Below are 25,992 nucleotides of genomic sequence, written 5' to 3'. Positions count from 1 at the left end.
AACCTGTGAGCCTTTTTTTTTTGTTTTCTCTCCCCCGTCCAGCTGAGGAGGGGGAGTGATAGAGTGGTCTTGGTGGGTACCTGGCATCCAGCCAAGACCAGCCCACCACAACAAGAGGCCTGTGGTTGAATCCCTTTGGACAAAGGAGGGAATTGAGTCTGGATATTCATATCTGACTGATCTATGTTCTGCATAAAACAAGGACATCTACTCATGTTGATCATGGAGAAAAAGAAACTTTCAGTGGATTTTCACAGTGTGTTATTAATTGACTGTGTTGGACACAGGTTGGAGAAGCAAAGAAATATTTGCTTCCTAGGTCTATGTTAGGTACGATGCTAGCTCTGCCCTGCTGAGACTGAGGTGCTACTGGGGCTGTTTGGGAAGTTGAATGATGAAAATTGGGGTTTAGATATACCCATAATTAGCCAGCAACTGAACAGAAGTGCTCAGCATTCCCATTTTAGACTTCAGCATCTGCATTCTTCCTGAGTCCCTTTCTGGATCTGACCTTGAGCTCTGAAACTGAGAGCACATTCAAACGGCATCCAGTGACTGAAGTGTCTAATTCTTTGGTATTGGTGGGTCCTGAGGATCAAATTTCAGGATCAGTGTCTAAAGGTCAAACAGATCGTTTTAGAGGGCAGTATCTTCTGAGTATCTTTCTGATGTTAGCAGAGACTGTACTTAGGTCATCTTTGTTCTAGTTAAGGTCCAACATATCCCAAGTTCCCGTAATAAAAGCATGGAAACACTGATAATATGAACCCTGACAAAGGGAAGAAGGCATGTGAAGTTATAGCCAAAGCTGGAAACAATAGCGAGAAATAGCAGTAAGTTCCTATACTGGGAGTAGCTCCACCTTCATGATGCGTTTGCTGACTGACTAGCAGTTCACCTGCAAAACCTGCTGGTGTGAGTTTGTTGAGGCATGAGTTACCAATACAAGCAAATGCCTTGTGTGCCCATGCAGGTTGTTTTTTAAATATTTCAATGGAAAATGTAACTGCATTGTGGCAATTACTATCCTAATGGTGTAACTTTTCAGTCTTACTGCTACTGGGGATGCTCATGGTGATCAGAAGAAAACAGCTGTCTGGTTTTATATTGGAAAGATATGAGCAGAGGTGAGGAACATCTCTTGCATTCTGCCTCCAGTGGGATCAGCTCACGTGGGCTCCTTACACACTGGCAAAACCTTCACTCTGCAAGGATGAAGGCTGGGAGACTTGCAACCCATGTCAAACAAGACACTGTTCTCTGCTCTGCCCTTTGAACCAAAAGGGATCACATCCATTGAAAATAAACCACCAGTTCCCCAAAAGCTGAGCTTGTGAATCCTTGCTTTTCCCATGCCCTTGCTACACCATCCCAATCAGCTCAACCATACTAGCAAGGGAATAGAGCCCCTCTTCCCACTCTTCTCAATGCCTTTATGTGCCCTGCTGAAGCTGCACTGTTGTGAGTATTCCACATGTTTTAAGCTAGTGGCTTGGAGAGTCGGCTGATATATGTTCATTTGCAGGGCTGAGGTCTGAAGTTCACAAAAGCAACCTTCACTAGAACCACTTCTTCCCTTCTCCAGACCCTGTCCCTTGCAATAATGTCCCCGTGCCATGTGAATAGATTTTTCTCGACTTAAGTTTCTCTGCCGGTACATGGTAAAATCTCTATTTAGAAATAAGCTATTATATGTGTCACAAAGCATCCAATGGACAAATGCAAAAACACTGAATCAGGATGTTACAACAAATCAAAGGTAGAGTAGTAAATGAAAACATATACATTTGCTTATGAATGTGCTTAGAACATAGTAAAACATCACATAATTATGTATAAATAGCATTTTCCATTCATCATTTCTAAATCATGACTAAAGTATTTATAAACTTTACCATGAAGTATTACCAACTTTCTTCTGACAGCCACTATATAATATATTGAATGCCAAGCAGTATAAAACACCACCAAAAAACAGAGAGAAGTTTTTGCATCAGAATTCCTGTATTCCTCACAGGTCCATTACTCATCTCCACTAGATTAGTCACACTATTCATGTAAGATGAAGGCCACTGAGAAAACAAGTTCAAGTCACTGAACATAACTTTAAAAAAGTAAATAAAAATACTTACATTGACTGTCATAATGTTCAAAGGATTTCAAGCAGATACAGCAAAAATGCTCCACTGTGTTCTTTTCCTGCTAGGTTTTTCCTATTTCTTCAGCTTAGAAGCTTCCTCTCTGTGATTGATACATTCCCTCTCCTGTTCCCAAGGACAGCCTTCACCTTTTAAACTATCTCCTGTAGTTAAAAGAAAAACGATTTGCAGCTTATATTAGCAGAAGTAACGTTCGTTCATGAAAGTTTGGCCATCATAATTAATATCAATTATCTGAGTTTTATGAAAATACTTGCAGAAAATTCATCAAATTCCAGGTCCAGTTGGGAAAAAAAAAAAAAAAAAAACAACCTGAAGTTTGCCTTAACAAAATAACTTCATTCTCCTTAGAAAACTGAAATTGAAAACCTGACCCAAACATGACCATTTAGTGTTTTTAACTGAGGCATATTTTTTGCAAATGTCATCCATTTGGATCAGTCCATCAACTCTGACAGCTCCTGCAGTGTTGCATGCTTATATTATCACTGTATGTTATGTAAAGGCACTGTACATTATGTACAACATGTACCCTATTCTACATCATGTACAGAAAAAAATAAACAAACTTACTAGTTCTAAGGGAAAAAAAACCACCCTTATTTTATTTTTAAACAGCAGATATTTTTCTCAATAGTTAGCTCAAGGCACTTTTGACAAACTCTAAAAATGCTGTCTGAGTAACAAGAAAGTGTTGAGTTTTCCTTCCCTCCGCTCTGATTAGAAATGGGATCCACACCCCAGCTGGATATTTCCAGTTCATGCCCAGTAGAAACAATTTTCTGTCCGATTGCCAAATGTTGTCCCATGTGGCCAGCAAAGGTTGGACAATAGCAGTAATACAGCTTCAAGTAAAGAGCTGAAAACGATCCCCTGCAACCGGAGGCCTCGATTCTGCATAGTTTAATAATTCTAGCACCATGGTTTAACTTCCTTTTTCACTTTCAAGTATTCAGTGCAAATTAATCGTATTGTCAATGCTTACGTTTCCTACCTTACTTATTTGTAAGGACATGTTCAAGTGGCATACTAGAAGGTTGATCCTGCGGTCTATACTTAACTAGTAATCCTCATGCACACCCGTAACCCCATTGAATATCAATACAAGATTGTGGTGCCAGGGAAAGTTAAACAAATCCTGAGGAATCTGTTTTATTAGCATTTATAGGATTTGTGTGTGTGAGCGTGTGTGTGTATACATCCACACTTGGGAACAGTAGTTACAGGAAAAAAAATATAAGGGATTCCTCTGGGGACGATAAGCGCCGCTAGTTCTTGAGCTCATACCGATGCTGATGTTGCAGCCTGTAAATGTTAAAATAGCTGATGATATTTTCTTTCCTGAGGAACTTGGTGGTATTTCTCACAGTTAATACCTTAGCTAAGCACATCAGACAAAAGTTAAGACCCGCACAGTGCTTGGCCCCGCAGCCCCATTTTCCCCAGCCTGGACCCGTCTACTATTGCGTGTGTTATAGGAGCGTAGGAGACCCAGAAACGCAGGAAAACCGCACGAACGTGCTAGACCAAAGCCACGGCCCTGCAAAGGTGTCTGCCGCAAGAGCACACCGGGTGGCACCGGGACCACTGTCACGGACACGGGTGGACGGCAAGCCCCGCCGACTGCCTGCCCTTGCCTGGGCCCTTCTTCCCCGCCCCCGTCCCCACAGAAACACACCAGCGTTCGTGAACCGCGGCCGAAGCGCCCCTGGAAAGCCCCCACCGCCCGACCCTCGGTTCCCGGCCGGGGCCGCCGCCCGGCTCCTGCCGCCCGGGCGGGCCGGGGAGCGGGCGGGAGGAGCGGGCAGGGAGCGGGAGGGGAGCGGTGGCGGGGCTGCCCATCCCACCGCGCACCGGAGGGGGTCCCCGCCTGTGCCGGCACCCACCCCACCTGCAAACGCTGTTTGCGTCTCCTTCAGGATGACCAAAAAGAAAAAAAAAAAAAAAAAAGGCGTTAAACCCCATCGTTTTGAGTTTCTCGTTCGTCAGCGCCTTCCCCGGGATCTCGCGTCCTCACCTCGGCGGAAAATAAGCCCCTCGGGCTTGTGCCCAGCGCCAGGCGGACACGCGTGGGCTGCGCGCCCGGCAGCCGCCGCCGCACCCCTCCCTCCGCGGGGAAATGCCCCGCTGTCCCCCACCCCCGTACCCCCACCCACACACACCCCCCACAGACACCCACGCCGTGGGGCGCGCAAGGGCTCGGTCCCCCCGAGCAAGCCCCGATGCCTCCCGGCGCGCCGCAGCCGGGCAATACGTGACTGGCGGGGAAGGAGCTTGTTTGTGGTGTGGTGGGTGGTTTTTTTTTTTTCATCAGACGTTTTCCTCTTTATTTTCCGTTTTTTATTTAAACCCTTGGTGGTGGGGAAGGTGAAATATTCTGCTGCAATACAACTCACCTGAGAAAGAAACGCTCTCCGTTCATCTCCCACCCCCTGAAGAGTTTCCCCCTCGAACCAAGGGAAAACGTTGTTAAATAGCAGTGCTGTTTGCGTGTGCCCAATTTATGATTCAATAACAACGTATCAGTGAAAATATGATCGGAATATTTAAAAAATTGCTTGTTTTCTTTATTCTCCGTATTTATTTTCGTCCCTGGCGCGGAGTTTCTCATTAAAACGGACGGAGGGAAACCCTTCCCCGATGGTCCCTGCAGCCACCTCGGACTCACCGAGTTGAATATTGCGAATCCACCTCGATAGGTTTGGGCCACCCTTGCAGCAACGTCATATTTCTTTTTCTGTCGGGATTATGTTGCGAACATTCGTAAAACTGCCCTTTTCCAAACCACCATAATGTGTTAGAAACGTAGAGTGCTCCCCTCCCGCTTTCCTTTGAGACCCATCGCTCGTCCCTGTATGTTATTCACAGGACACAGAAATGTCCTGCACAGTTTTCTTCTCGGGGTTAGCGATCGCGGAGCTTATTATATTGGACCCACTAGGACCTGCCTTGAAGTACAGCTATTTTCCCGTACATATATATATATTTATATAATACTTTTTTCCCCGTATAATTTCTTTTTTTTTACCTCTGCTAATGTGTCCAGTTTCGGCGGCGGGCGGAGGTTTATTGAATTTTAAGAATTTCCCCTGAAGTTTCTTTTCGACTGCTGTTTTTTTCTAGATTAATTTTGGTTTGTTTTGCTCGGCGAAAAGTCCTAGCCGGAGCATGCTTCCGTAAAAAAAAAAAAAAAAAAAAAAAAAAAAATAGCAACGGCTTTAACTGCTGCCGTCCCCAAGCCTGCGCCAAGCGTCCCGGGGAGAGGGGTCCCCCTGCGAGGGGGTAAAATGGGTCACATCGCCCGGCTCCCCTCTGCAACCGTTTCGCTCAGGTTTCCTTGAGCTGGACGCCAGCTCTAGCCCAAATCCCACCCAGGATGGCGGGGCAGAGAGCCCGTTCGCGGTCCCCGAGGTCCTCCCTGCAAAAGCCGCTTTCCCCCAGACGCGCCAGCCAAGGGACGGGCGCGTTACCGGGTACCTGAACGGGGAGGGGGGCGGATTTGGGACGGGACGGGGCAAGAGGCCGTGCGGGCAGTGTCCGGGGCCCGTCGGGGCGTCGCTCCCCCCCTCCTTGCCCCATGTTTCAAGTAGCAGATGCAGAAGGTGCCTCAGCCTCCCTGCTCGCCATTCCCCGGGGGCGGCGAGGAAACCGGCTTGCGGTGCTGGCTCGGGAGGGGAGAGCCTGGGCGGCGGGGCCGGCGCGGGGGGTCGCGCAAGTCCCGCCCGCGGAGACGGGGCCTCCGCCGGCGGCGGGGAGGTTAAAGAGCGTGGCCTTTCCCTCGACAACGCCGGGCCGGGCCCTTTCTGCTGTAATAGGATAATTACAGGGGGGCGGGCGAGCTTAAGCAAATACACTCGCCCGCCGGCCAGGCCTCTCTCGGGGATTAATATTAAGGGCCGGTGCATTGTGTTTTGCAAAGGGGCGATCCCATCCCCCTCGGCGCTCTTCCCGTGTCCGCGGCTGTGAAGCTGCGTCTGGCCGGGCTCTACCCGCCGCTCTGCCCCGTCCCTCCTTTTCTTCGCCCCGAGGGTTTTCTCCTCGTTTCCTTAACGGCCGGCTGCAGCCCGGCTCCCCCCGCACGGCGGGGAGGCTGCTGGAGCCACGCGTGTCCGTGCGCAGCCGGCCGGCGGGACGGCTTTTTGCAAGGGGCGCTGGGCAGGGCCGGTTCCCCGTGGGCGTGGGTGTTTGTACGTGCGTATGTGTGTGTCCCCACGCCTGTGCCCCTGGCAGCAGCGCGGTCGTACCCTCAGAGAGCGAAGGGCTCCCGTCGAGTCGGGGCTGCGCCAAAGCCAGGCCGGGCTCGGCGCGGTCCTGGCCGAGCCGGGCTTAATCCTGTCGCTGGGGACATGGCGCTGGCGGGGATGGGGGGCCGCGGGCATCGCTCTTGTTTTAGCGGCCTCTGTGACAACCTCTGTAAAGGTGGTGCCGAGCCCTGCGGTTACAGCCCCTTGAGACCCCCGTCGCCCGGCTCTGCCCACACCGCCGTGCGTGGGGCCGCCACCGGCTCGCCACCGCCGGAAGGGAGGAGGCCCGGGGGGGTGTCGGTGCAGCCCGGGTGCTCGGGGAGATTCTTCCCCCCGCTCCCGGAGAGCAGTTTCGGCTGCTCCGGGGTTAAGCCCTGATGATGTGCGGCCCGCCGGGCAGCGGAGAGTCACGTCGGGGGCTGACGAGCGGCGGCTGCCGGTGCGGCACCGGCGGGGAGGGCACAGCGCCTGCCGCCTCCCCCGGAGCTCGCCCCCGCGCTTCCCCTTGCCCCGCAAGCAGCAGTGCGAGGGGCCACGTATAAACATATATGTGCGTGCGTTTGTCAATGTACTCATGGGCGCACGTGTGTATATACATACATACGCACCGTGTAGTGTACATGCAAAAAACACGTCATGTGTATGTGTGGTACAAATCTGTGCTATATACGCGTGTGCATGTGTATATGCGATACACACCCACGTGTGTATACGCAGGTACATTTTGCCCCTTTTACTCAGCGCCGAAGCAGCAGGGCGAAGTGCTCGGGTGACCTAACGGCGGTGCGGCGGGGCCGGTGCAGGAGGGTCCGCACCCGCCGCGGCCTCACGCGTGCCCGTGCCCCGGCCCCGCCGGCAGCCGGGAGGCGGCAGGGGGGGAAGGTACGAGGGGCCCCGCGGCGCTTCGGGGTCACGGCCAGTGCACCAAGCGAGTACGTGAGCGACGGCGGGTTACGGGGCAAAGGGGGCCGCGGGTCTCCGCCGGCGCTCCGTGGCCGCTTAGAGAGGCCGGGGGGAGCGGGCTCGGGCCGCCACAGCAAAGGGCCTCCGCCCCCGGCTCCCCCCGCCCCGGCCTCCCGTCCCATCGCAAGTGCTAATTGAGGCTCTCTTCTGGCTTCTCTGTATTTGGGTCCCTCGGAGGGCGCTGCGCGGGAGGACACGTCACGGATACATTATCCCCTCCCCTCTTGAGGCTCTCCTGGCTTTCTGCAGCCTTTGCTGAAGAATTAACCGAGGGGTCCACTTCAGAGCTCCTTCTGGCCCTGGGAAAAAAAAAAAAATAAAAAAAAAAAAAGGAAAGAAAAAAAGCGCGGAGATATCGGTGCTTTCAGGCGAGGAGCGTGGCGGCTAGGATTTCCGAGAGGAGGGGAATTTTACCTTCGATCCTTGCCGTATGGTGAGGGTCGCTGCTCCTTGCGGGAGGTGAATGTAGCAAACCTTCCCTTTGCCTTTGAAAGGCATGTCTATCCGAAAGAGCCACCGCTTCGCTCTTTAAATACGTGACAAATACAAAAAAAAATATTTTTTTTTAAAAAAAGAAACAATTTCTGATCTTGCAAATTATTTTTCTTTGAAAGGAGGGGGGGGGGGGGGGAATCCAATAAATAAATCCGACAAAATCAATCCCGCGCCTTTGCCAGCGCTCGGACTTGTTTGGAAAGAGACAACGCTGAAGTGGCACTGGTCCCGAGGAAAACGGATCCTTTAATTTGACTCCGCATGAGAACCACATTTGGAGCTGGGCGCAGCGGCCGGAGCGGCGGGAGCAGCCCCGCGGTCAGCGGCCCCCAGTGCCCGGAGCCCCGCCGCTAGCCCAGCCCAGCCCCGCCGCCACCGCCGCCCCGAAGGTCTCGGCGCCCCCCGCGCCCCGGCGCTGAAGCAGCCCCTCGGGGAGGGGGGAAAGCGTCTTTCTGCCGCAGGACCAGCCGCCGTCCGCCGAGAGCTGGCCGAGAGGGAAGCGTCTGAAGGAAATGCGAGCTTGTGATTTCGGAGCACTCCAGCCATCGGCTCCCTCCGTACCGGCTTTGACTTTCGTTTAGCAGGGGCTGCCTTGCCGGCTTGTCTCCTCGGCATCTCGGGCTCCGGGACCAGATCATATTGCACTTCGATAAACGAGCAGCACGGGTTTTCCTTTTCTTTCTTTTCTTTTCTTTTCTTTTCCTTTTTTTTTTTTTTTTTTTTTTTTTTAAGAGACAAAGTGTCCAAAAGTGGTTCAGCCTGCTTAGCCCAATGATTTATTGCGTGGACTCTATTTTTAATATTTTTCATTATTATTTTTGGACGGGGAAGGATTAAAAAGGAATCCTTCAGTGAAGGGAACCCGGTGATTTGCTCCCCGTTGAGGAGAAGATCTGATTCCAGCTGCGGGCAGAGGACCGTGGTTCGTGTAGGTTTTTCAGTCTCGGTTTCGAAGCGCTAGATATTGCAGGGTCAGAGCAGAACTGCCTTCTCCCGAGCGGCTTGTCTGTCGTGGTTGTGGCTCAGAGATCGCCTCCCCCCTCCTCGCACCATTTATGTTGGTGTTGTTTTTGTTTATTTGGTTTGGCTTTTTTTCCCTCCCCTTTTCCTCTTTTTTTCCTCCCCTTTTAATTTTTTTAAATTATTATTATTTGATTTGATTTGGGTGAACGCCCTCTCTCCCTTCTTTAAACGAAAATACTAACTCTGAAGCCGAAATCCATGCCCCCTGCAATTCGGAAGAATCGGGTCTAATATGCCAGTGTCATCTTCGCCTTGCAGTAGTCGCGATGAAGGAAAAATCCAAGAACGCGGCAAAGACTAGACGGGAAAAAGAAAATGGAGAATTCTACGAATTGGCCAAACTCCTGCCCCTGCCTTCGGCCATCACCTCCCAGCTGGACAAGGCGTCCATCATCCGCCTCACCACCAGCTACCTGAAAATGCGAGCCGTCTTCCCCGAAGGTAACCACCCCGGGGCTGCCCGGGGGGGGGGGGGGGGGGGGGGGGGGCGTCCGCCTCCCACCCGGCCGGCAGAGGAGGGACGGGGCAACACTGCGGCCCGAAACTGGCGTGGGGGGGGTGTGGGGACAAGACACGACGACGGGGGGGGACATACCCCAAGACGAGCCCACATCGCCTCTACGTCCCGGGAGGAAGGGAGGGTGCTTGTTCCTAGCACCGGTTGGCAAACGAGGGGCGAGCGAGGGAAAAGCCGCCGGGAGTGGAAAGGAGCCCCCTTGCCGGGGAAGGGGAGGCAGCGCTGCGGCTTGCCGCGGGGGTGGCGTGCGGAGGGCGGGCTGCACGTAGCAGCCCTGCTTCTTGTGAGGCCTAAACCCGAAAACATCTCGCCGCGGTAGCACGTAGGAAAACGAGACCCCCGGGAGCGGCTCCTGGGGGTACGGGCTGCGCGGGGACCCCTGCCGGGTGCTGCGCCGGGCTGGCGGCGGAGCGGGGACGGGAAGCCCGGCCGGCAGCTGGGGACGGAGGGACACGACAGAGCCGTCCCGTTAATTCCCCCCTTCTCCCCCCACCTCTTTTGCTGCCGGTTCAGATTCGGGGACAGTCCCGGGGGGAGCGGGCTCCGCTCGGCTCCGCCGTGCCCGGCATCCGCGACCCTGGGAGGCAGCCGCCCCGGCCCCGGGGGAGGCCCCACCGCACGGCGCTCCTGCCGGTGCCCAGGCACGGCCTCGGGGGAAAAAAAAATAGCGTGGGTATTATTATTATTTTGTTTTGGTTGGAGTTTTCTGGAGGTAGGGAAGCCGGCTAGGAAATAAAGCACGGCGGCTTCGCAACGAGGCCCTTCGCCTTATCCTGGGGCTGTGGAGAGCGGGGAGGGCCAGTCGGAGCCAAACCTGCCCCTGAGTGGGGCCGGGACCCCGCTGCCCCCCGGCCGGGGCCGTGTGGGGGCTGTGAGAGCAGCTCTGCCCGGAGACGGGCAGCCAGGAGGCCTGACGCCGCTTTCTCCTTTCCCTGGGGTTTGGTAAAAAAAAAAAAAAAACAAAAAAACCCAAAACAAAACAGAACAAAACAAAAAAACAACAAAAAAAACCACGGCCAGCCTCGCACCTACACCCTTCGGAGGGACGCGGGGTTGGGGCCGCTTTGGGCGAAGGGAGGCAGACGGCCGGTAGCCGTGGGGAGCCGTCGGCCGCCCGTCCTTTCCGTGCCGCCGCCGGGCTGATGGGAGGCGTGAAATGAAACGCTGGTTAGTGTCTGCGGGCAGCTAAATAAAGCCCAGCTCCCCCCTTTGTCATTTGTTTGTGCCTCTCCGGACGGGGCGGGTGAAGGAATTAGCAAATTCCGGAGTGGAAGGTCTGCTCTCCATCGCGGTTTCTAAGGAGCTTTATTAAAAGGCTGCGAATTAAAAACAAACAAACAAACAAACAAAAACTAAGGGGGGGGGGGGGGGAGGAACCCCCCACTCCTCACTCCCAAACCGAGAAAAGCTTACCGTGATGGCCATCTAATTCAGTGATTTCGAGAGCGAGTACGAGCCGCGCTATGGAAAGCCAGGGCTCCTTTAGCGTGCGCTCCCGAAGCACCCCGAGTTAGCAGAGCAAGGGGAAGAGAGGCGCTGCTCCGCTGCAATTTCCAGGCATTATCCTTCACCGGGAAATTTCCCGATGAGAAATAGAGCGTCGTAATTTCGGGGGGCCGCTCGCTGGCCCTGTCTGGGGAGCGCTTCCCCGAATGGCTTTGATTTAGGAGGGAAGAAAGGTGGCACTTTTCGAGATGCTGCTGGATGTGTCCCTTCTTTTCCGGCCCTACTGATCCTCAAGAGCAATAAGACGACCCCGAGAGCAGGTTTATACCCGCAGCTCGGGTGTGTTTTATGTGTCTGTCTTCCTTAAACAGGCCGGGCGTGCGCTTCTGCACACTCTGCTTATTAAGAGCAACGTTTAAACGCATACAGCGAATTCCTCATCTTTCATCGTCTTAAGTACGGATGGAAATACAGTTAAAAGCAAAGCTTTGCATCCAGGGGTGACAGGCCGGGAGAACAACCTCCTCTGGCCCTGAGACGATCGTTTAGTGCCTGGGAGGGTGGAGGGTAGAGGCGGGAGCCGGACAGAGGTGGCTGCGGGCAGTGCCCGCTTCCCCGCCGGCTGCAGCAGGGCGTTTGGTGCCGGGCGGGCGGGCACTGCCCGACGGCACACGGATCCGCATTACACGAACTCCCCTTTCCCTCGGGATTTGTCTGCGGAAGGAGGGGAGGAGGGGTCCATCCCTCCGTCCCTGTCCCGTGTGTGTATTGTCCCCCTAGCTAGTGGTTTCCAGTTGGCTTTACTGTGAGGGCAGTGGGGAAAGCCCAACAGCCCGAGAGGGCTGCCAGGCACGGCGTCTTAAATTCAGAGGCAGCAAGACCTGGAGAAAGCGCCCCTTGTATGGGGTGGACCCACGCCAGAGGTCCTGGGGCTTGAAATAGAGGTGGGCATGTAACAGGCCCTCTCGCCACTCTCCGGCCTCTGCTCCGCCGGGAGTCGCGCCCGAACCGCGATTCCAGCGCCCCGGGCCGCCCCGGCCGCCGTGGCCATCACCGTGGCATCACACCCGTAAGGCTCAAGGGAGTTTACTGCTTTTGGCCGGCGGTGGCGGGGGCTGGGAGGGGGGGGACACACACACGACAGGCCTGAGATTGCCTCCAGCATGCGTGCTAGGCCCGGGGTAGCTCCAGCCAGCGTGATCAGAAACGTTGTCCAGCTATAAAACTGGCTTCCAGCTCTGTCTAGACTGGAGGGGAAGAGAGAGAGGGCTATGCTTTTAAGAACTCCGGTGGATGGCTTCCCCCCGCCGGCTTTATTTTCAGAGCGAGCTGACACACAGTTTAGGCAAAGTTTGAGACCCTCATTGTGGTGTCAGGTCCCAGCGCTTCGACAGGGCTTGTAAGGGGGTTCAGACAGGTCTCTCCCTGCTCACCCCAGCCAGGATTTTCCCGAAGATGAACATTTTGTACTGAACTCACAGATCCCCCCGCGGAGGCGCCCGATCAGGCTCCAGAAGTGAGAGTGAAAGGAGATTTATATTCCCGCTCCTTTCTGCACCCGAAGTGCAAGCCCTGGAAGGCACAATTTCGTGCTGCGATATCACAGATTTTGCCATGCAGTTTCGCTCTGACCTTCAGATTAATGAATTAAAGTCCAGCAGACAGCAACCTAGAGCCTCCCCCGCGCTCCCGCTCTTCTCTTGTGTTTTGATTTTTTGCCAAGGCATTTATTACTGTAGAACAGAAATACACCACGGGACTTCTGTTTGACTGTCAGTATTGTTTTGTTGTTTTGTTTTGGTTTGTTTTTTTTTTTTTTTTCCTAAAAAATGAGCAGATGAAAGAAGGAGATGCGAAAATAAACTGCGATTCTCTGCTCCCCCCGTTATGGCAGACTGGTTAAATTGTGACACTTTCCCTCCCCTGTCTCCGAAACAGTTTTCAAAATTTACTATAAAACTGCACATTTATGAATGTTTAAACCGGATGGGAACGAGCCAATTAATGACTGACTCAAAAGATAATATGTGCTATACAAAATAATCTGGATAGAATGACTGAGCGGTAGATCTTGGACCTTTTCCTTATTCCGAGGCGCAGACAATAGACATTACTAGGACCATACGCAGTTTTAAACCTGGTCTTGAATGTATATTTTAAGAAAATCAAGGCGAATTGCAGCTGTTTCACCTAATTTTCGTACGCTCTCGGAACAGGTTAATTAATGAATTAAATAAATAAATAAAGCCCGAGCCGATGGCGTGATTAATCCCTTTTCGAATCCGTGCTTCTATTGTACTAACCACTAATAGTGTCATTAGATGTCTTACTAAAACAAAAGTGCCATTAGGGCTTCCCCGGAGCTGCTCGGCCATGCCCAGGCGGCGGGAGCCGGCAGCCGTGTGGTGCGGGGACGGGCGGCGGCGGAGGGGCGGGGGGGAGGGTGTCACTCCGGCTTCTACCGCCCTGTGGGGAGGGAGGGGGTCATTGCCGTGGTGGGCCTGTAAGGGCACTGGCCGGGACCTTGCTGTTTGTCCTGTGCCCGCTTTCGGGCCTGTAAGCACGACCTGGTGTTTCGGGCTTGCCGGGAAGAGCCGGGCTTGTGTTTGTCCGTGTGTCCTGCAGGGCGTTTTTGTTATGTTTTTGGTTGTTTGGGTTTTGTTGTTGTGGTTTTTTTTTTGTCTGGGGCTTGGCCTTTTCCCCCCCCCCCCCCCCCTTTTTTTTTTTTTTTTTCTTTAACTAAAGTCTTGATCTTCATGTCCGTCGCTAGCCTAGCCCTCGGCGCCTTTCCAGCCGGTGACTCCGAAACCCGCAGAGAGGAGGCGGGCGGCCCGGCACAGCCCTGCCGAAGTTTAGCTAACGCCGCCCTGCTCCTTCCCAAAGCGACCCCGGCGCGGGAGCCTCCCGCCCCGAGCAGAAGTTACCCCCTCCGGGGCCGGGCCGCTCCCGGCGGCTCCAGACCCATCCCGGCGCTTCAGACCCGCCTGTCAAGCGGTGCGACCCTCTGTGCCGTCGGGGCTGGATACCTCGTCCCGAGCTGCAGCCGGGGCTTAGGTCAAGGTGTGAGCTCTGCCCCTCTCCCCGCTGTGTCCCTCACCCCACGGGTTGACAGGTCGCCCCCTCCCCATCCAACCCTGGGCCTCACCAAAACGAGGGAGCCAAAGCTAGGCGGAGGGCAGGGGACTCCTCCGCCCCGTTGGCCCCGGCGGGTGCCTGGGCTGGCAGCTCGTCGCCCCCCCCCGGTCATTTCCCCGTTGCTCTCCCGGCCGAAGGAGGCACAACCGCGCTGGGGAAAAATCCCCCAGGAGAGAGGGCGCTGAAAATCCCAGCGCTTGTAGTTGACCCAGGTTCCGTGTGAAAGATGGCGATTGAATAACGCGGGGGGACCGTGCGCTTCGGGGAACAATGCAGTAGACACAAAGGAAATACTCCAAGTTACAGAGCAATCCGATACTTCACATAACACACCGCGAAGTAATTCTTTTAGCAGAATCCCAAGCAGAAAAGCTGCCGGGCTTTCAGATGCGTGTGTGTACGAATTATCTATTTGGAGAACAAAGGTGGGGGTTGTTCCCGAATATTTCTAGATCTTATTACAGTTTAACTCAGCCCCTCACTGGAAACTGGGAAATGGTACAAAGTGAATGCTGAGGTACTTTGAAAAACAGCCAGAGATGTCAAAAGGCGGGGGGGGGGGGGGGGGGGCGGGGGAATCGTGGCCGGGTTTGCCGAAGGGAGGGGGACGCCCTCGTCTGAGAACCCCCACGCCTTTCAGCAGCAAAAATAGCATGTACTGTGGGGTACCTGTGCAAAACCCCCTCTCTGTCCCTGGGACGCCGTTGTCGGAGCCGAACCTGTCGCCCGGTGCCCGAGGAGGGGCTGGCGGGCACAGTTGCGATTGGGGCCGGTCATTTCCCCCTTAGCTGTGCCCGTCCTGGCCTCCCAGCACGGTCCCTGTCCCGGTGGGGACGGGACCGGCGGTCGTTACAGATACAGGTGAATGGAGGGCAAACAAGGAGAGGTTCATCTCATCGGTGTTTGCCGACGGAGGGGTGCCAAGAAAGAGGAGGTTGCGCCTGGGACCGGCGAGTTACCCTCCCCGCAGGCAGCGCTTCGCCATGCCAGCCCCTGCCCGCCGGGGCGGGCTCTGCCGCTCAGCCCGGCTCCCTCCGGCTCTCCGGGCGTTACGCTACCGGCAGCACCCGGAGCCGCCCCAAGCCGCTGGCTGTAGGCGATTCCCTACCCTCTAGCGCGGCAAAGGGGCTGCGCTCGGGGGACAGGCCGCCCCCACGGGTGTCCGCAGCATTGTCAGGAAGGATGCGCCGATTGCTCGCTCGCCTGCCCGCTCGCAGGGAAATCGCTCTTTGGGCCAGCGTCTCAGGTAACTCGTGCTGCAATGGGGCGTATTTCAAACGTTTCCTTGGAAATGACCCGTCCGCCACCGCACCGGCTGCACAGCCGTGCCGGAGACCCGGCAACCTGCCCCGCCGGAGACCCTCTTCCCGGCCGGGGCCACCCCAGCACATTCCCACCGCCCTCAAGCGATGTAGGAAACGCTCGCTTTGTGTCGGCAGCTCTTTTGGCCTCGCTCCAGTCCAGTGAGTGAAAATGTGCGTTATTGACTGGCTGGGCAGGAGCAGCTCGGCGGAGTCTATTGCATCCATATGTTTACAGGGCGTACGCTGCGCCTCTGCAAATCTCTCGGAAGAGGAGTTAATGGGCGTTAGTCCTTTATCTGAACTTCAGGTTTTATTCGTTTCGTTTCCACCTTTAAAGCGATCCGATGGTGGATTAAACGATAAAATCATCGGCTTTAAAATAAGCTCAGACGAATGCCAGGCTGATCCACCAAACGCGTTTACGTTTGATGAGAGTTCGCAATTGCAACTCCCATTTAAAATTTCAAAGGGAACAAATCTGCGGAAGTGACTTTTTTAGTCCGGGTTAGGAAAGAACCTCAAAACCAGTGGAGATTTGGGGGACGCTGTGAAACCGTACCTGGCCAGCCGTGGTGGGCAGGACGGAGCAGATTGCCAGCACGGGCGCGGCAGAGACACGGGTTCGCTCTTGAAGAGTTTCTTCGTGAGTGGCTCAAAGAGTAAATCTGCTTCGTCCCTCGGAAAGTTAGGGCTCGTTTCAGGATGGTTTTTACCCCGTTATGCGTAACCCCCTTTGTAGGGTTCAATCCATTGTTTCGTGATTTGCAGTTAGTAAATCGAAATAAGGGAAAACTGCGCAGCACGAGGACTGACTCTGTCGTTTGCGTTTGTTACCGTTTCGGGAAGGAGACTGAAGGATGTCTCTGCGATCCTCGAACATTACGCCCCAGGGGAAGCAGCGTTTCAGCAGAAAGAACATTTTGACGGGTCCCTGGAAGTTTAGGAGCCTTCTCCAAACTGCGAGTTGGGAAATCGCGGTGGAAAAACGCGATTTTTCGTTTGGCTCTTCAAAGCAAATTTCCCAACGCGTGCCCAAGCACTCCTCTCCGCGAAGGGCAGGTGTCCTTCCCTACCCACGAGAAAGCGCAACCGCGCACCCTGCACTGCCGCGGCGCGGTTTGGAGATGGGCTGGGGCAGCCGGAGCGACCGACACGGGTTGGGGAGACAGACACCTCTTCTTGGGCGACCGACCTTGGGTGCTGCTACTGCCTTGCGACGGCGGAAAGGAGGCGCCAGGGCCGGCCAAGGGGGGTACCCTGTCTGGCGCTGGGAGCCGGAGGCTCCTTTGTGCTTGTCCGGCGGGAGAGAGGCGTGGGGGCAGGCTCCCAGTGGGAGATCCTGGCCGCCCCAAGGCTCCCATCGTTTCTAGAGCAGGGCTGCCTGCGCACACACGGATCCGGGAGGGCGTTTAGAAACGCGCTCCAGAGCTGGAGCTGATGGCAGGGCTTTCCGCCTGGGTGCCGACTCCTTCCCCCACCCGTAACGGAGCCGAGCGGGTGTCCCGCTGCAGCGGCCTTTGCCCCCGCCAGCTTGCGGCGGGGGGTTTCTTTGAAAGCTCCCGGTGGGTGACAGTGCAACGGAGGAAAGCGCTGCCCTCGGTTTCGTGGCCGCACATCAGTTTGCAGCGACAGCGAAGGCTGCCCAGGCTGAAAGGCGCCGGGCTGTGCATCCATCGCACGCGTGTGCGCCCAGGTACGACGCTACAGAGGGAACCCCCGGGGCCCCCGCCCGCAGTGAGCCAGGGCTCTTGTGGAGTCCGCGGCTCCGCGCCCCGGCCGCCAGCACCTCCGGGTTGCCAGCACGGAGCGTCCCCGCCCTTCACCCGCCACCGGCCGTTCTGCAGCGCTTCTCGGCTGCAGGGAAGCACGGACAGGAGCGCCCTTGAGGCTCCGTGGCTTCTCAGAAACGGTGCTGTAGCGCCGAGGGCTGTCCTTTCTCTCAAAAAAGGGGGCATTAAACGGATGCGGTCCCGTCCGTCACTTTCCTCCCCCCTCGATCTGTGCGCTCTTGGGGGCAAAGGCACGCTGCAAAAGCTTGCCATCGGGTGCCGACATGAGTCTTCGACTGGCACGAGTAGTGGTCTCAGCTCCACCAGGGAACTGGTGCAAGCCTTCTTTGCATGGAGGAAATGAAAAACAAAAAAAGAAACAAACAAACCCCAGGCCAGACACACACACACATCCCGCCCCAAGCGCCCCCAGCACAGCTCCACCTTTCGCTTTCACTAAGGCAGGCCCGGGCGCACGGGCTCCCCCAAGCCCGTCGGGCAGCGCTATGGCGGAGCGGCGGGGCCGGGTCGGGCCTGTCCGGTCAGCGGGGCCGGGGCTCGGCCGGGGCCTCGCTGACCGCAAGCAGGGGCAGGGGCAGGGGCAGGGGCAGGGGCAGGGGTAGGGAGGCGGCGGAACTGTGCGATCACGCCGGCAAATTGCCCGGTCCCGTCTGTGCTCAGGTGAAGATGCCGTCAGGGCAGTTTCTCCCCGACTAAGCTCCTCAGCCGGGACCCGCCTTGGCCAGCGTGCGGGTCGTCGGCAGCGGCACCCCCGTGCAAGCCTGGCTCCCGCCCAGCCCGCTGGCCGGCGGCAGGGGCGGAGGGCAGCGGGGATGAGGGCCGCGTCGGGCAGGTCGGCGGCCGGGTGTCAGGGGTGCTTCCCCGCGGGGAAGCACGCGTGGCCGGGGCAGTAATTGAAGACAGGCGAGCGTCTCTCATCTCCTTGTGCCTGCCGTGTGGGAACTCCCCCCCGGGCTGCGCCTGGCAAGGCGACTCGTCCCTCGGGTCCTCAGTGTGTGGCCGGTCTTCCCTCATCCCGCCCGCTGGGGAAAGCGGGGACGGGGACGGTGCTGCTGCCGGGACGGCACCGGCATGGCGGGCAAGGGAAAGGGGACGGGGCAGGCGCCTCCCTGGGGGAGCGATGGAGGGAGAAAGCGGGTCTACGGGGTTGCCCTCGCCGGGACCTCCAGAAAAAAAGAACAATTCCCTTCCCACACGTGTCTGTAGAAGGGACTGGACCTTTTCCTCCTCCCGACCCCCCACGCCGCAGCCTGGCCCGTTCCCCGCGGGAGAAGGGGGAAGAGCGGGCGGGTTGCGGGCAGAGCGTGTACCGCCGGGGAGACAGGGCGGGCCCGGCTCCCCTTCCCGCTCTAACCAGCTCCTTGGTTCCCTTGCAGGTCTGGGCGACGCCTGGGGACAGCCGAGCAGGATAGGGCCCTTGGATAACGTGGCCAAGGAACTCGGATCCCATTTGCTTCAGGTAGTGGACGCCTCCCCCCTCTCGTACGCGCTGCGCTTCGGAAGCCTGGTGTTGCGGTGCAATCGACCTCCCGCCTCTCCTCCTCCTCCTCTCCCCCGCACCGCCAGAGGAGCTTGGGTGAAGTCTTCCTCTTACTCACACCGGCCGGGAGGGGAGAAAAACCGAGGCACCAACCACTTCAATTATTGTTTTTTTTTGTTTGTTTTCGCCTTTGATACGAGTAGAAGCGACAGCTTACCACGGCACCGATGGGCTCTCTGTGCACGCAAAGCGTCTCCCAGCCGTGACGCCGATAACCAGACGCAGCCCCCGACGAGCGGCAGCGGGGAGCGCCTTTGGGCCGGAGGGGTGCCGGGCACCGGGGATGGTCCTTCTCCGCCGGTGGCTCGGGAGGGGAAACCTATCAGGGAGCGCAGGGCTGCCGAGGCGGGGGGTGGACATCTGGGTTAGATCTCCCGTGGGCGGTAGCACCTGAAAATACCGTTGTTCGCAATCTCCTTGATCTGCTCTGGAATTCCTCTGCGTTCCCCCCCTCGTAGGAGAGTTTAGGAAGTCGTAGCTGAGGCGTGTGTGCCAGCCGGAGGGGGAAAAAAAAATAATTACGTTTAGCTCCATTTTTTTATATGTGAACTTAATACAGCGAGGGTTTTTCTCTCCCCTGATTTTAAAGACCTAGTAAACCGTAATCGTTTAACGGCCGTTTTTATTGCGGGAGGTTAATTCCTGGTCACAGAGCTGGGGCTGTTTTAACTGCTCGCTCGGCTGGGGATAAAACCCTCAACGGCAGCCCTGTGCGGGGTCTGCGGCCGCCTGCCCCCGCCGGGTCGCCGGGAGGGCCCGCACGCCCGCCTGCCCCCGCCACAGCCGCTGCCGTTCGGGGCGAGCCCCGGCCGTTGCCCCCCACCCCCGCGGGGCCGTAGGGCCGTGCGCAGCCCCCCCCTGAGGCAGCTGCCGTTCCCGCCGCGCCCGCCGGGGGAGGCGGAGGGGCGGCGGGGCGGGCTGGCCGGGGAAGCCGTGCGAGGTGGTCCGGCGTCGGACGCACCGGGCACCGCTGAGTTATTCCTTCGTCACTGCAGCCCTGCAAAGTGTCACCCGTCCTCCTGAAGTGACAAGGGAGCGGCGCTGCCCGTCCGGGCGACCTGAAGCAGGCGTTACTGACCGCATATAGTAAATGGGAATCGATAAAGTTGAAAACGATCTCATGTGGAGGTATTTCCAGCCTGGAAAAATTTGTTCTCAGTAGCTGTGGTCCTGTCAGCTGCTTCAGGATCACTAGGAAGCACGTACCTAGCTGTATCACAAAAATCGTTCTTGTCACACTTGCCTCTCCTCCCTGTTGGCTATTTCACATTTTGCATGGCATTAAATGAACTTAAGTAACATTACATGTTCATCACCTGCAATACTCATTTTACAGCTCAGTTATTTCTGAATTATGAATGCTTAACACTTTAATAAACCCACATTTATGGCAAACTTTTTTTTTAAAGGGTTCTTTTAGACTGAAATCTTGCATGTGAAGTTTCACCTTCAATACACTTTTCTGCACAGGAAAGTTAGAGACCCACTGCACCACATAACACAGGGATGGAAGCATTGACACAGTTTCAGTTGTGATACTGGGCAGAGCAAGTGCAAGATGACAGTGTTTAAAAGCAAAATTATGGCTAAGGGTGCAATAATTTATTTCCCATCATAATACTTCTACAAAATTTAATTTATGTTCCAAAATAGAAAAAGAAGTAAAGGCAAAGAGTAATCTGGTTTCAATTATATGCTGTTGAATTGTTAGTAGGCCAGAGAATAATTTGGAATATTTTCTTACTTGGGCAGTACTGTAAGAGCATGAAGCATACAGGATTTTATTGCTTCTCTCCTGGTTCGGTAACTTAAAAGATGAATTAAAGTAGGTGATTGTTTTACCTGTGTACTGTAAAAATTACTTTTCTCTTCCAAATATTTTTTCCAATGATGTTCATATGTTGATCAAAGCTTCCTAAACTAGGGATAATGGATACTTTTTGGCTACTGCTATAAGATACTTTTGAAAAAATGCCTCAAATTTGGCACTGAAGAATTAAGGTGCCCCCAAACTGATAGTTTGTGTGTCCAAATCACGGCCAGTTTTGACCAACCTGTTTTGGCTATTTGCATCATATTATTTTTTTCTTGTATGAATGATATATGACTAAATTAAACTTCAGTTTTTACTCATACAAGAAGTATTTACCTTCCAGCCAACAAGAATTTGTAGGATTGGATCTCCAGTTTGAATGGCGTGTTACCATTAGTCGGGATTCACAGACCGTAGGGCTGGAGCTTAGTGAGCATAAGTATCTCTCTTCAAGTATGATCAAGTTTTGAGTGCTGATTTATCCTGCTTTCTTGTTCTAAGTTTGTGCAGCTTCATAGCAGACAGCCCTCTGTTCAGAAAGACATTATTAAAAATATAGTCAAAGAAATTTAAAGTATTGCTTATGGTATCATTAAATATATTGCAAATAGCGGTAAGCTGTGTCTGCCAATTATACCATAAAAAATGGCTTGCATAGTACTAGACTTTCCCCTAAGTACCACATAGCTCAGGATTTGTACTAAGTACTAAAATAACCAGAATCAACAGGAGAATGTTAACTTAAAGTGAAGCAGTAAAGCTAGCATCTGTAGGGGGAATGAATTGGATTTCACAATGTGTGTGTGTGTCATAGCGTTCGTAGGAACAGCACTAGATAGAGGTTTCTGTTCCTTAAATTTTGCTGCTATCTGCTGCTGCCGAAGTTGGAGAGCAATCTTCCGCCAAAAGACTTCAAAAATTGTCTTCACTGTAAATGGTTTAAACGGAGTGCTTGCTTTTTACCCTGTGTGTTTCTCTTTTTCAGACTTTGGATGGCTTTGTTTTTGTGGTAGCATCAGATGGCAAAATAATGTACATCTCAGAAACAGCATCCGTACATCTTGGCTTATCTCAGGTACGAGTGATTTATTTTGTCCATCTGTTAAATACAGATACTAGATTTGGAACCTAACACTGGTCTCTTGCCGTGTATATAATGTCGTTGGTTTTTAGGGGTATTCGAAGCTTCGACTTTGTTCTCTGACAAATGGCCTTACTTAAATATCCAAATTTCCTTTACTTACAACCACATCATGACTGTCTTTATATCTTTACTTGTTCATTGTATTTTACTCCTCATTACCTCTAAGAAGGGTAATAAATAATATGATATTGCAAATTGCAGATATATACAGAGCTTGAAACCCAAAACTCTTGCCTGTGTGGTAACACTATCCATCTGAAATAAAGTTTAGAATTCAAGTCTATATGTTTTAGATTGTGTAAGATATTGAGACTTGCTATGAAATAGAGAGGAAATCTGATGTGGAGCAAGAGTTTTATGGTAAATGTGCTTTAGGAAAAAAAGAAAAGGGGGGCAGATTTATGAGCGTTCACATGGAATTCAGGGTAGTTTTTTCTGAGTTTTTCCAGCTCAGTGGTCTTTTCAGTAAAGCGTTTTATATGGTTGTGATAGAACTCATAAAACTCAGTTTACTACTGTTCTGCACAAGAAGTATAAGGGTTTTTTATTGTTTTTTTTTCTTAGAAGGACATTTCTAATTTTTTGCCTTCTTGGGATAGGCACAAGGGCAAATAGCCTGGATTTATTGCAGAGCACAAGTTTCCATACCTTTGCGTGTAAATGTATTACACAAATTCATTGGTAGCACCTGACCTAAACCTTACCGAAGGCTGATAGAGAAACTCCTAATTAATTTCACTGGGCCCCAAATGAGACTTGCAAGAAACAGAAGTGTTTCTTCAGAACCAGTTGCAGCTCAAACACTTCTCAGAGTTAGATAAAGTGAAATAAAGACTTAATAGCAGAGGAAAGAAGAGTGAGGAATGAAGGTAAGAGAGCGCAGGATGTTCTGAAAATGCCTGGGGAACATGCCCTGTGGCTATTCCAATAAACAGAGAAGGGGCTGAGTTGTGCAGAATTTATGTGTACTTTAACATTGGTAGTAACTTATATTTTTGACTGGAAAACCATGAAGTTCTTTGGATGTGTGTTTGCAATACTGATATCAGAATTAGTAGCTGTGAGAAAAAACAGAACTCTAAATAGCTAGAAAAAGCAAGTATATAATCTCATAAACACCACTTCTAAATCCAAAGGCAAATACAAGCCCTATTTTTGTAATCTCTTTTAGAAAAATTAATTTTGAGAATCAATGTTCTGTGTGGAGACTTTTTTTTCTGCCAACTTTTAAAAATGTGTCCAGGGAATATTCTTAGTTCAAGCGGTTTGTTCACTTGAGTCTGTTACAGTATGGTTTAGTTGTTTCATAACATTTAATGCATGTTCAGATTACTTTAAATATTGCTTTGTTATAGAATAAACTTTCTTAGAGAATGGCTGTATTTTCTACTCTGATTCAACAGCCTTATTAAAAGTTGCTCTTGTCCAAACCTTTCAAAAAGATCCACCACGTTGCTGACTGCTTGAATAGAATCATTTAGTCAGTACAATTACGCCAAAGCACTGAGTGTTCCCATCTGTCCTTGCTGAAGTAGAGTCTCATTGTCCCGTGCTGCTTGCTGTTTGACAAGTACTAACTGATCTTCCAGGTTTTGTCCAGAAATGGTTTCTTTCTTTTCTTTCTTTCTGAGGAATATCGAGTCATCAGATCTTGTAGGTCTTGGTCATCCGGTGAAATTAAAGAACGAGGGGATCAGTAGGGCACTAAATAGACTTTACTGCGTTCAAGGAGAGGGGACTGAAAGTGTCACACAGGCTTTAGGCTTATTTAGCCCTCATGCCCTTACAGCCATCTGCACAGACTGAATTCCATGTGCATTGCACATGGAAATATCTATAAACCATTAGTGCAAGAGGTGCAGAGGAAAAGTAGAGGATTTGGTCATATTGCTTGTTGAAGTCAGCTTAATAAGCAAAATCACAAATATTACACTTTAGCAGAGATTTGTAAATGAATGGGCTGTATCCTTGAACTCCCCAGAAAGCTATAGATGAGAGAGGACAGAGGGACGTGAAATTTAAGGACATGTTTTAAACTCCCAAAACACTTAAGTGCTCCAGCAGTTTCACAGCATGCAGTTTTTTATTTATAAATACAAAACCCCAGCTAAATAAGACAGTGATTTTTTCCCCTCTTTCCTCCTGCCATTTCATCCGCTAGTCTGTTCTTGCTCTTTCTCAATGTTCTATTTTTGAAGGGACAGTTTTGCTTTAAGAAGTACAAGCATTAATACTAGGCTACTCCTGCATACTAGGATATTAATACATTAACACTAGGATATTCCTGTAAGCTTCCCAGGCCTCTAAATGAGTTCTTGTTCCTACTGCTCTGGAAATCACTGGGAGTTTTGCCACTGACATTAACAAGAATGAGATTGGTCTGTAGAAGCAAATTCTGCAAGTCTCCCTCACCAAGTCATAATCCCACACTATGTTTTCAACAAGTGCTCTTATAGAGCTCCAGCCAATACAAGCTGAGACCAGAGTGATGATGATTGTAGAAAATCTTTTAAAGTGTGCATAGAAAGGCCTTTTTATTAAATAATTTGACAATTAGCTAGTCCACACATTGATTTCCAGTTAAAGTGCGATTTGTTTAAAAATTTATATTTAAATTAAATAAAAAGTCCATTTAAAAATATTTTTCAGGATATGCTTGGAGACCTGCTACAGTAGTCTTTATCTTCTAGTTGATCCTGAATTTAACTTCAGCAGAAAGAAATCAGGGCTTCTGAATAACCTTGCACTGGCTGGTGTAGTTAAGATAGTTTAAAATTTAAAAACAACATTAAGGATTGTTTTTCAGCACTACTTCACTCACTTCTGTCTGCAGCGTCAGAGAATCAGAAACAATATTTCTGAAAAGGCTACATCTTCATTTGTAGACCTATCACTTAATTTGTGGCTTTGGATTTTGATCTGCCTTTTCTTTCAACCGTAGCAGTAAATACTGTAAATACTGATGGTTCGGACGTCCTCCTCCTCCATCTAATTTCAGTTGGCCTCAGACCAGTGTTGAACTGACTTGTACCAGCTGAAAGAGCCAATTCCTTGCCTCTTTTTTTCCATGGATTACAAATAAGTTCAAATTCCCCAAATATTTTTCCCCCTTAGAGTCCAAAGACACAGAATAGAGAGGAAAATCCTCATTGGAAACAATGGTGAAAGAATTTTTTTTTTAAAAAATTTTGAAAGTCTGGAGCTTATTCCAGCCATTTTCTGGGTCCATGAAGGAGCCAAGCTTATCTTTGACTTTTGATAAGTCTTGAAATATTTAACCACAAACATCTGAACTTTTCCAAGAGTTTATTTTACTTTCATCAAATAAGTATATGAAAAGCAAAATATATAATTATTTGCTCTAGAATCCATCTACTTAGTCCTCTGTGTTTATTATGAATCTTTTCTTGGCAGGAAAAAAATGTGCAGCTGAGTTACACATAAAAAACCTCTTAGTAGGAAACAGCGATATTTGGTAGTAAGCAGGTATTTACAGATATTAAAAAGCTGCACCGAGGAAGCAGGTTTAATAAGACTGAGGCATGGGATTTTAGAAAGGTTTATGAATTGAACCATATAATTTAGTTTTTTAAGTTTTCAGTGTTTCATTGTATGCTTTAAAACAGCGTGCATGCACTATGCATAGCAGGAGACTGTGGTCAGTTTAAAAATTATGTATACATATTTTGGTTATTTGACTCTTACATAGCCGCCATCTCTTTGCTGACGGCTTTATGTTTCCACTTGCATTTTTACAGTCAATTTTGGTTTCAGTGTTGTGTGTTCACCTCCCGCTGATTTTGCTGGGGTTGCAAATGCATACATCAGAGTAGAAAATATTCCTATGTGTATAAAGAGAAAAACTAGTTATTAGTTTGACAAAGCACTTTAGTTTTGAATTTTAGATAGCAGCCCTGGGATACAAATCACGTTTTGGATAAAACTGTGACCTTGGGTCCTGTCCTGTGAATCCTGCAAACAAACACATTTCTGTGAGTAGCCCTTTTGAAATAGGTAGTGACTTTTGAAAAAACAAGAGTAATCCGTGAGTTATACTTTGTAAGAGAGTAGGTGCATGCTGATGTGATTGTGATTATACTCGGTAATAGCAGAGATGGAACAAGATCTTTTAGGTTACTACAGTTGATCTTGCTAGTCAGGTTGGTCAGTGTTGTTTTTGTAAGGAAGTCTTTATATTGAAGGGAAAGATTGTTTGCACATGGTCACCCATGAATGAATTTCTTTTTTGAAGCTGTATTCTCTGATAAAATTGTTTTAATTTCAAAGGCAAAACATACTTTTCAGCCACATCACTACTAGCCAAAGATAAAGTAATAAGAATAGGGTCATAAGTGATACTCCTTTTGGTTTGGACACTGACCACAACTGTGCGTTTTTACAATGGTAATTTTTTTCATG

General features: G+C 51.5%; 1 protein-coding gene across 1 annotated transcript in view; it reads left to right on the top strand.

Moving 5' to 3' along the window:
* Window positions 1-7,291: 7,291 nt before the first annotated feature.
* Window positions 7,292-25,992, top strand: part of SIM2 (SIM bHLH transcription factor 2) — a 61,910-nt gene continuing 43,209 nt past the window's right edge. The window contains exons 1-4 of the mRNA XM_086482293.1: window positions 7,292-7,349; window positions 9,143-9,325; window positions 18,453-18,535; window positions 21,415-21,504. Of these exons, the coding sequence (XP_086338419.1) occupies window positions 9,151-9,325; window positions 18,453-18,535; window positions 21,415-21,504 (348 nt within the window). The 5' untranslated portion in view covers window positions 7,292-7,349; window positions 9,143-9,150. The remainder of the gene's footprint in view (window positions 7,350-9,142; window positions 9,326-18,452; window positions 18,536-21,414; window positions 21,505-25,992) is intronic.

This window comes from Leptosomus discolor, chromosome 1, assembly GCF_034619465.1.
Source record: "Leptosomus discolor isolate bLepDis1 chromosome 1, bLepDis1.hap2, whole genome shotgun sequence".
Taxonomy (NCBI): Eukaryota; Metazoa; Chordata; class Aves; order Leptosomiformes; family Leptosomidae; genus Leptosomus; species Leptosomus discolor.
Note: the sequence above shows the minus strand (reverse complement) of the source record. Positions and strands in the feature narration are given on the sequence as shown.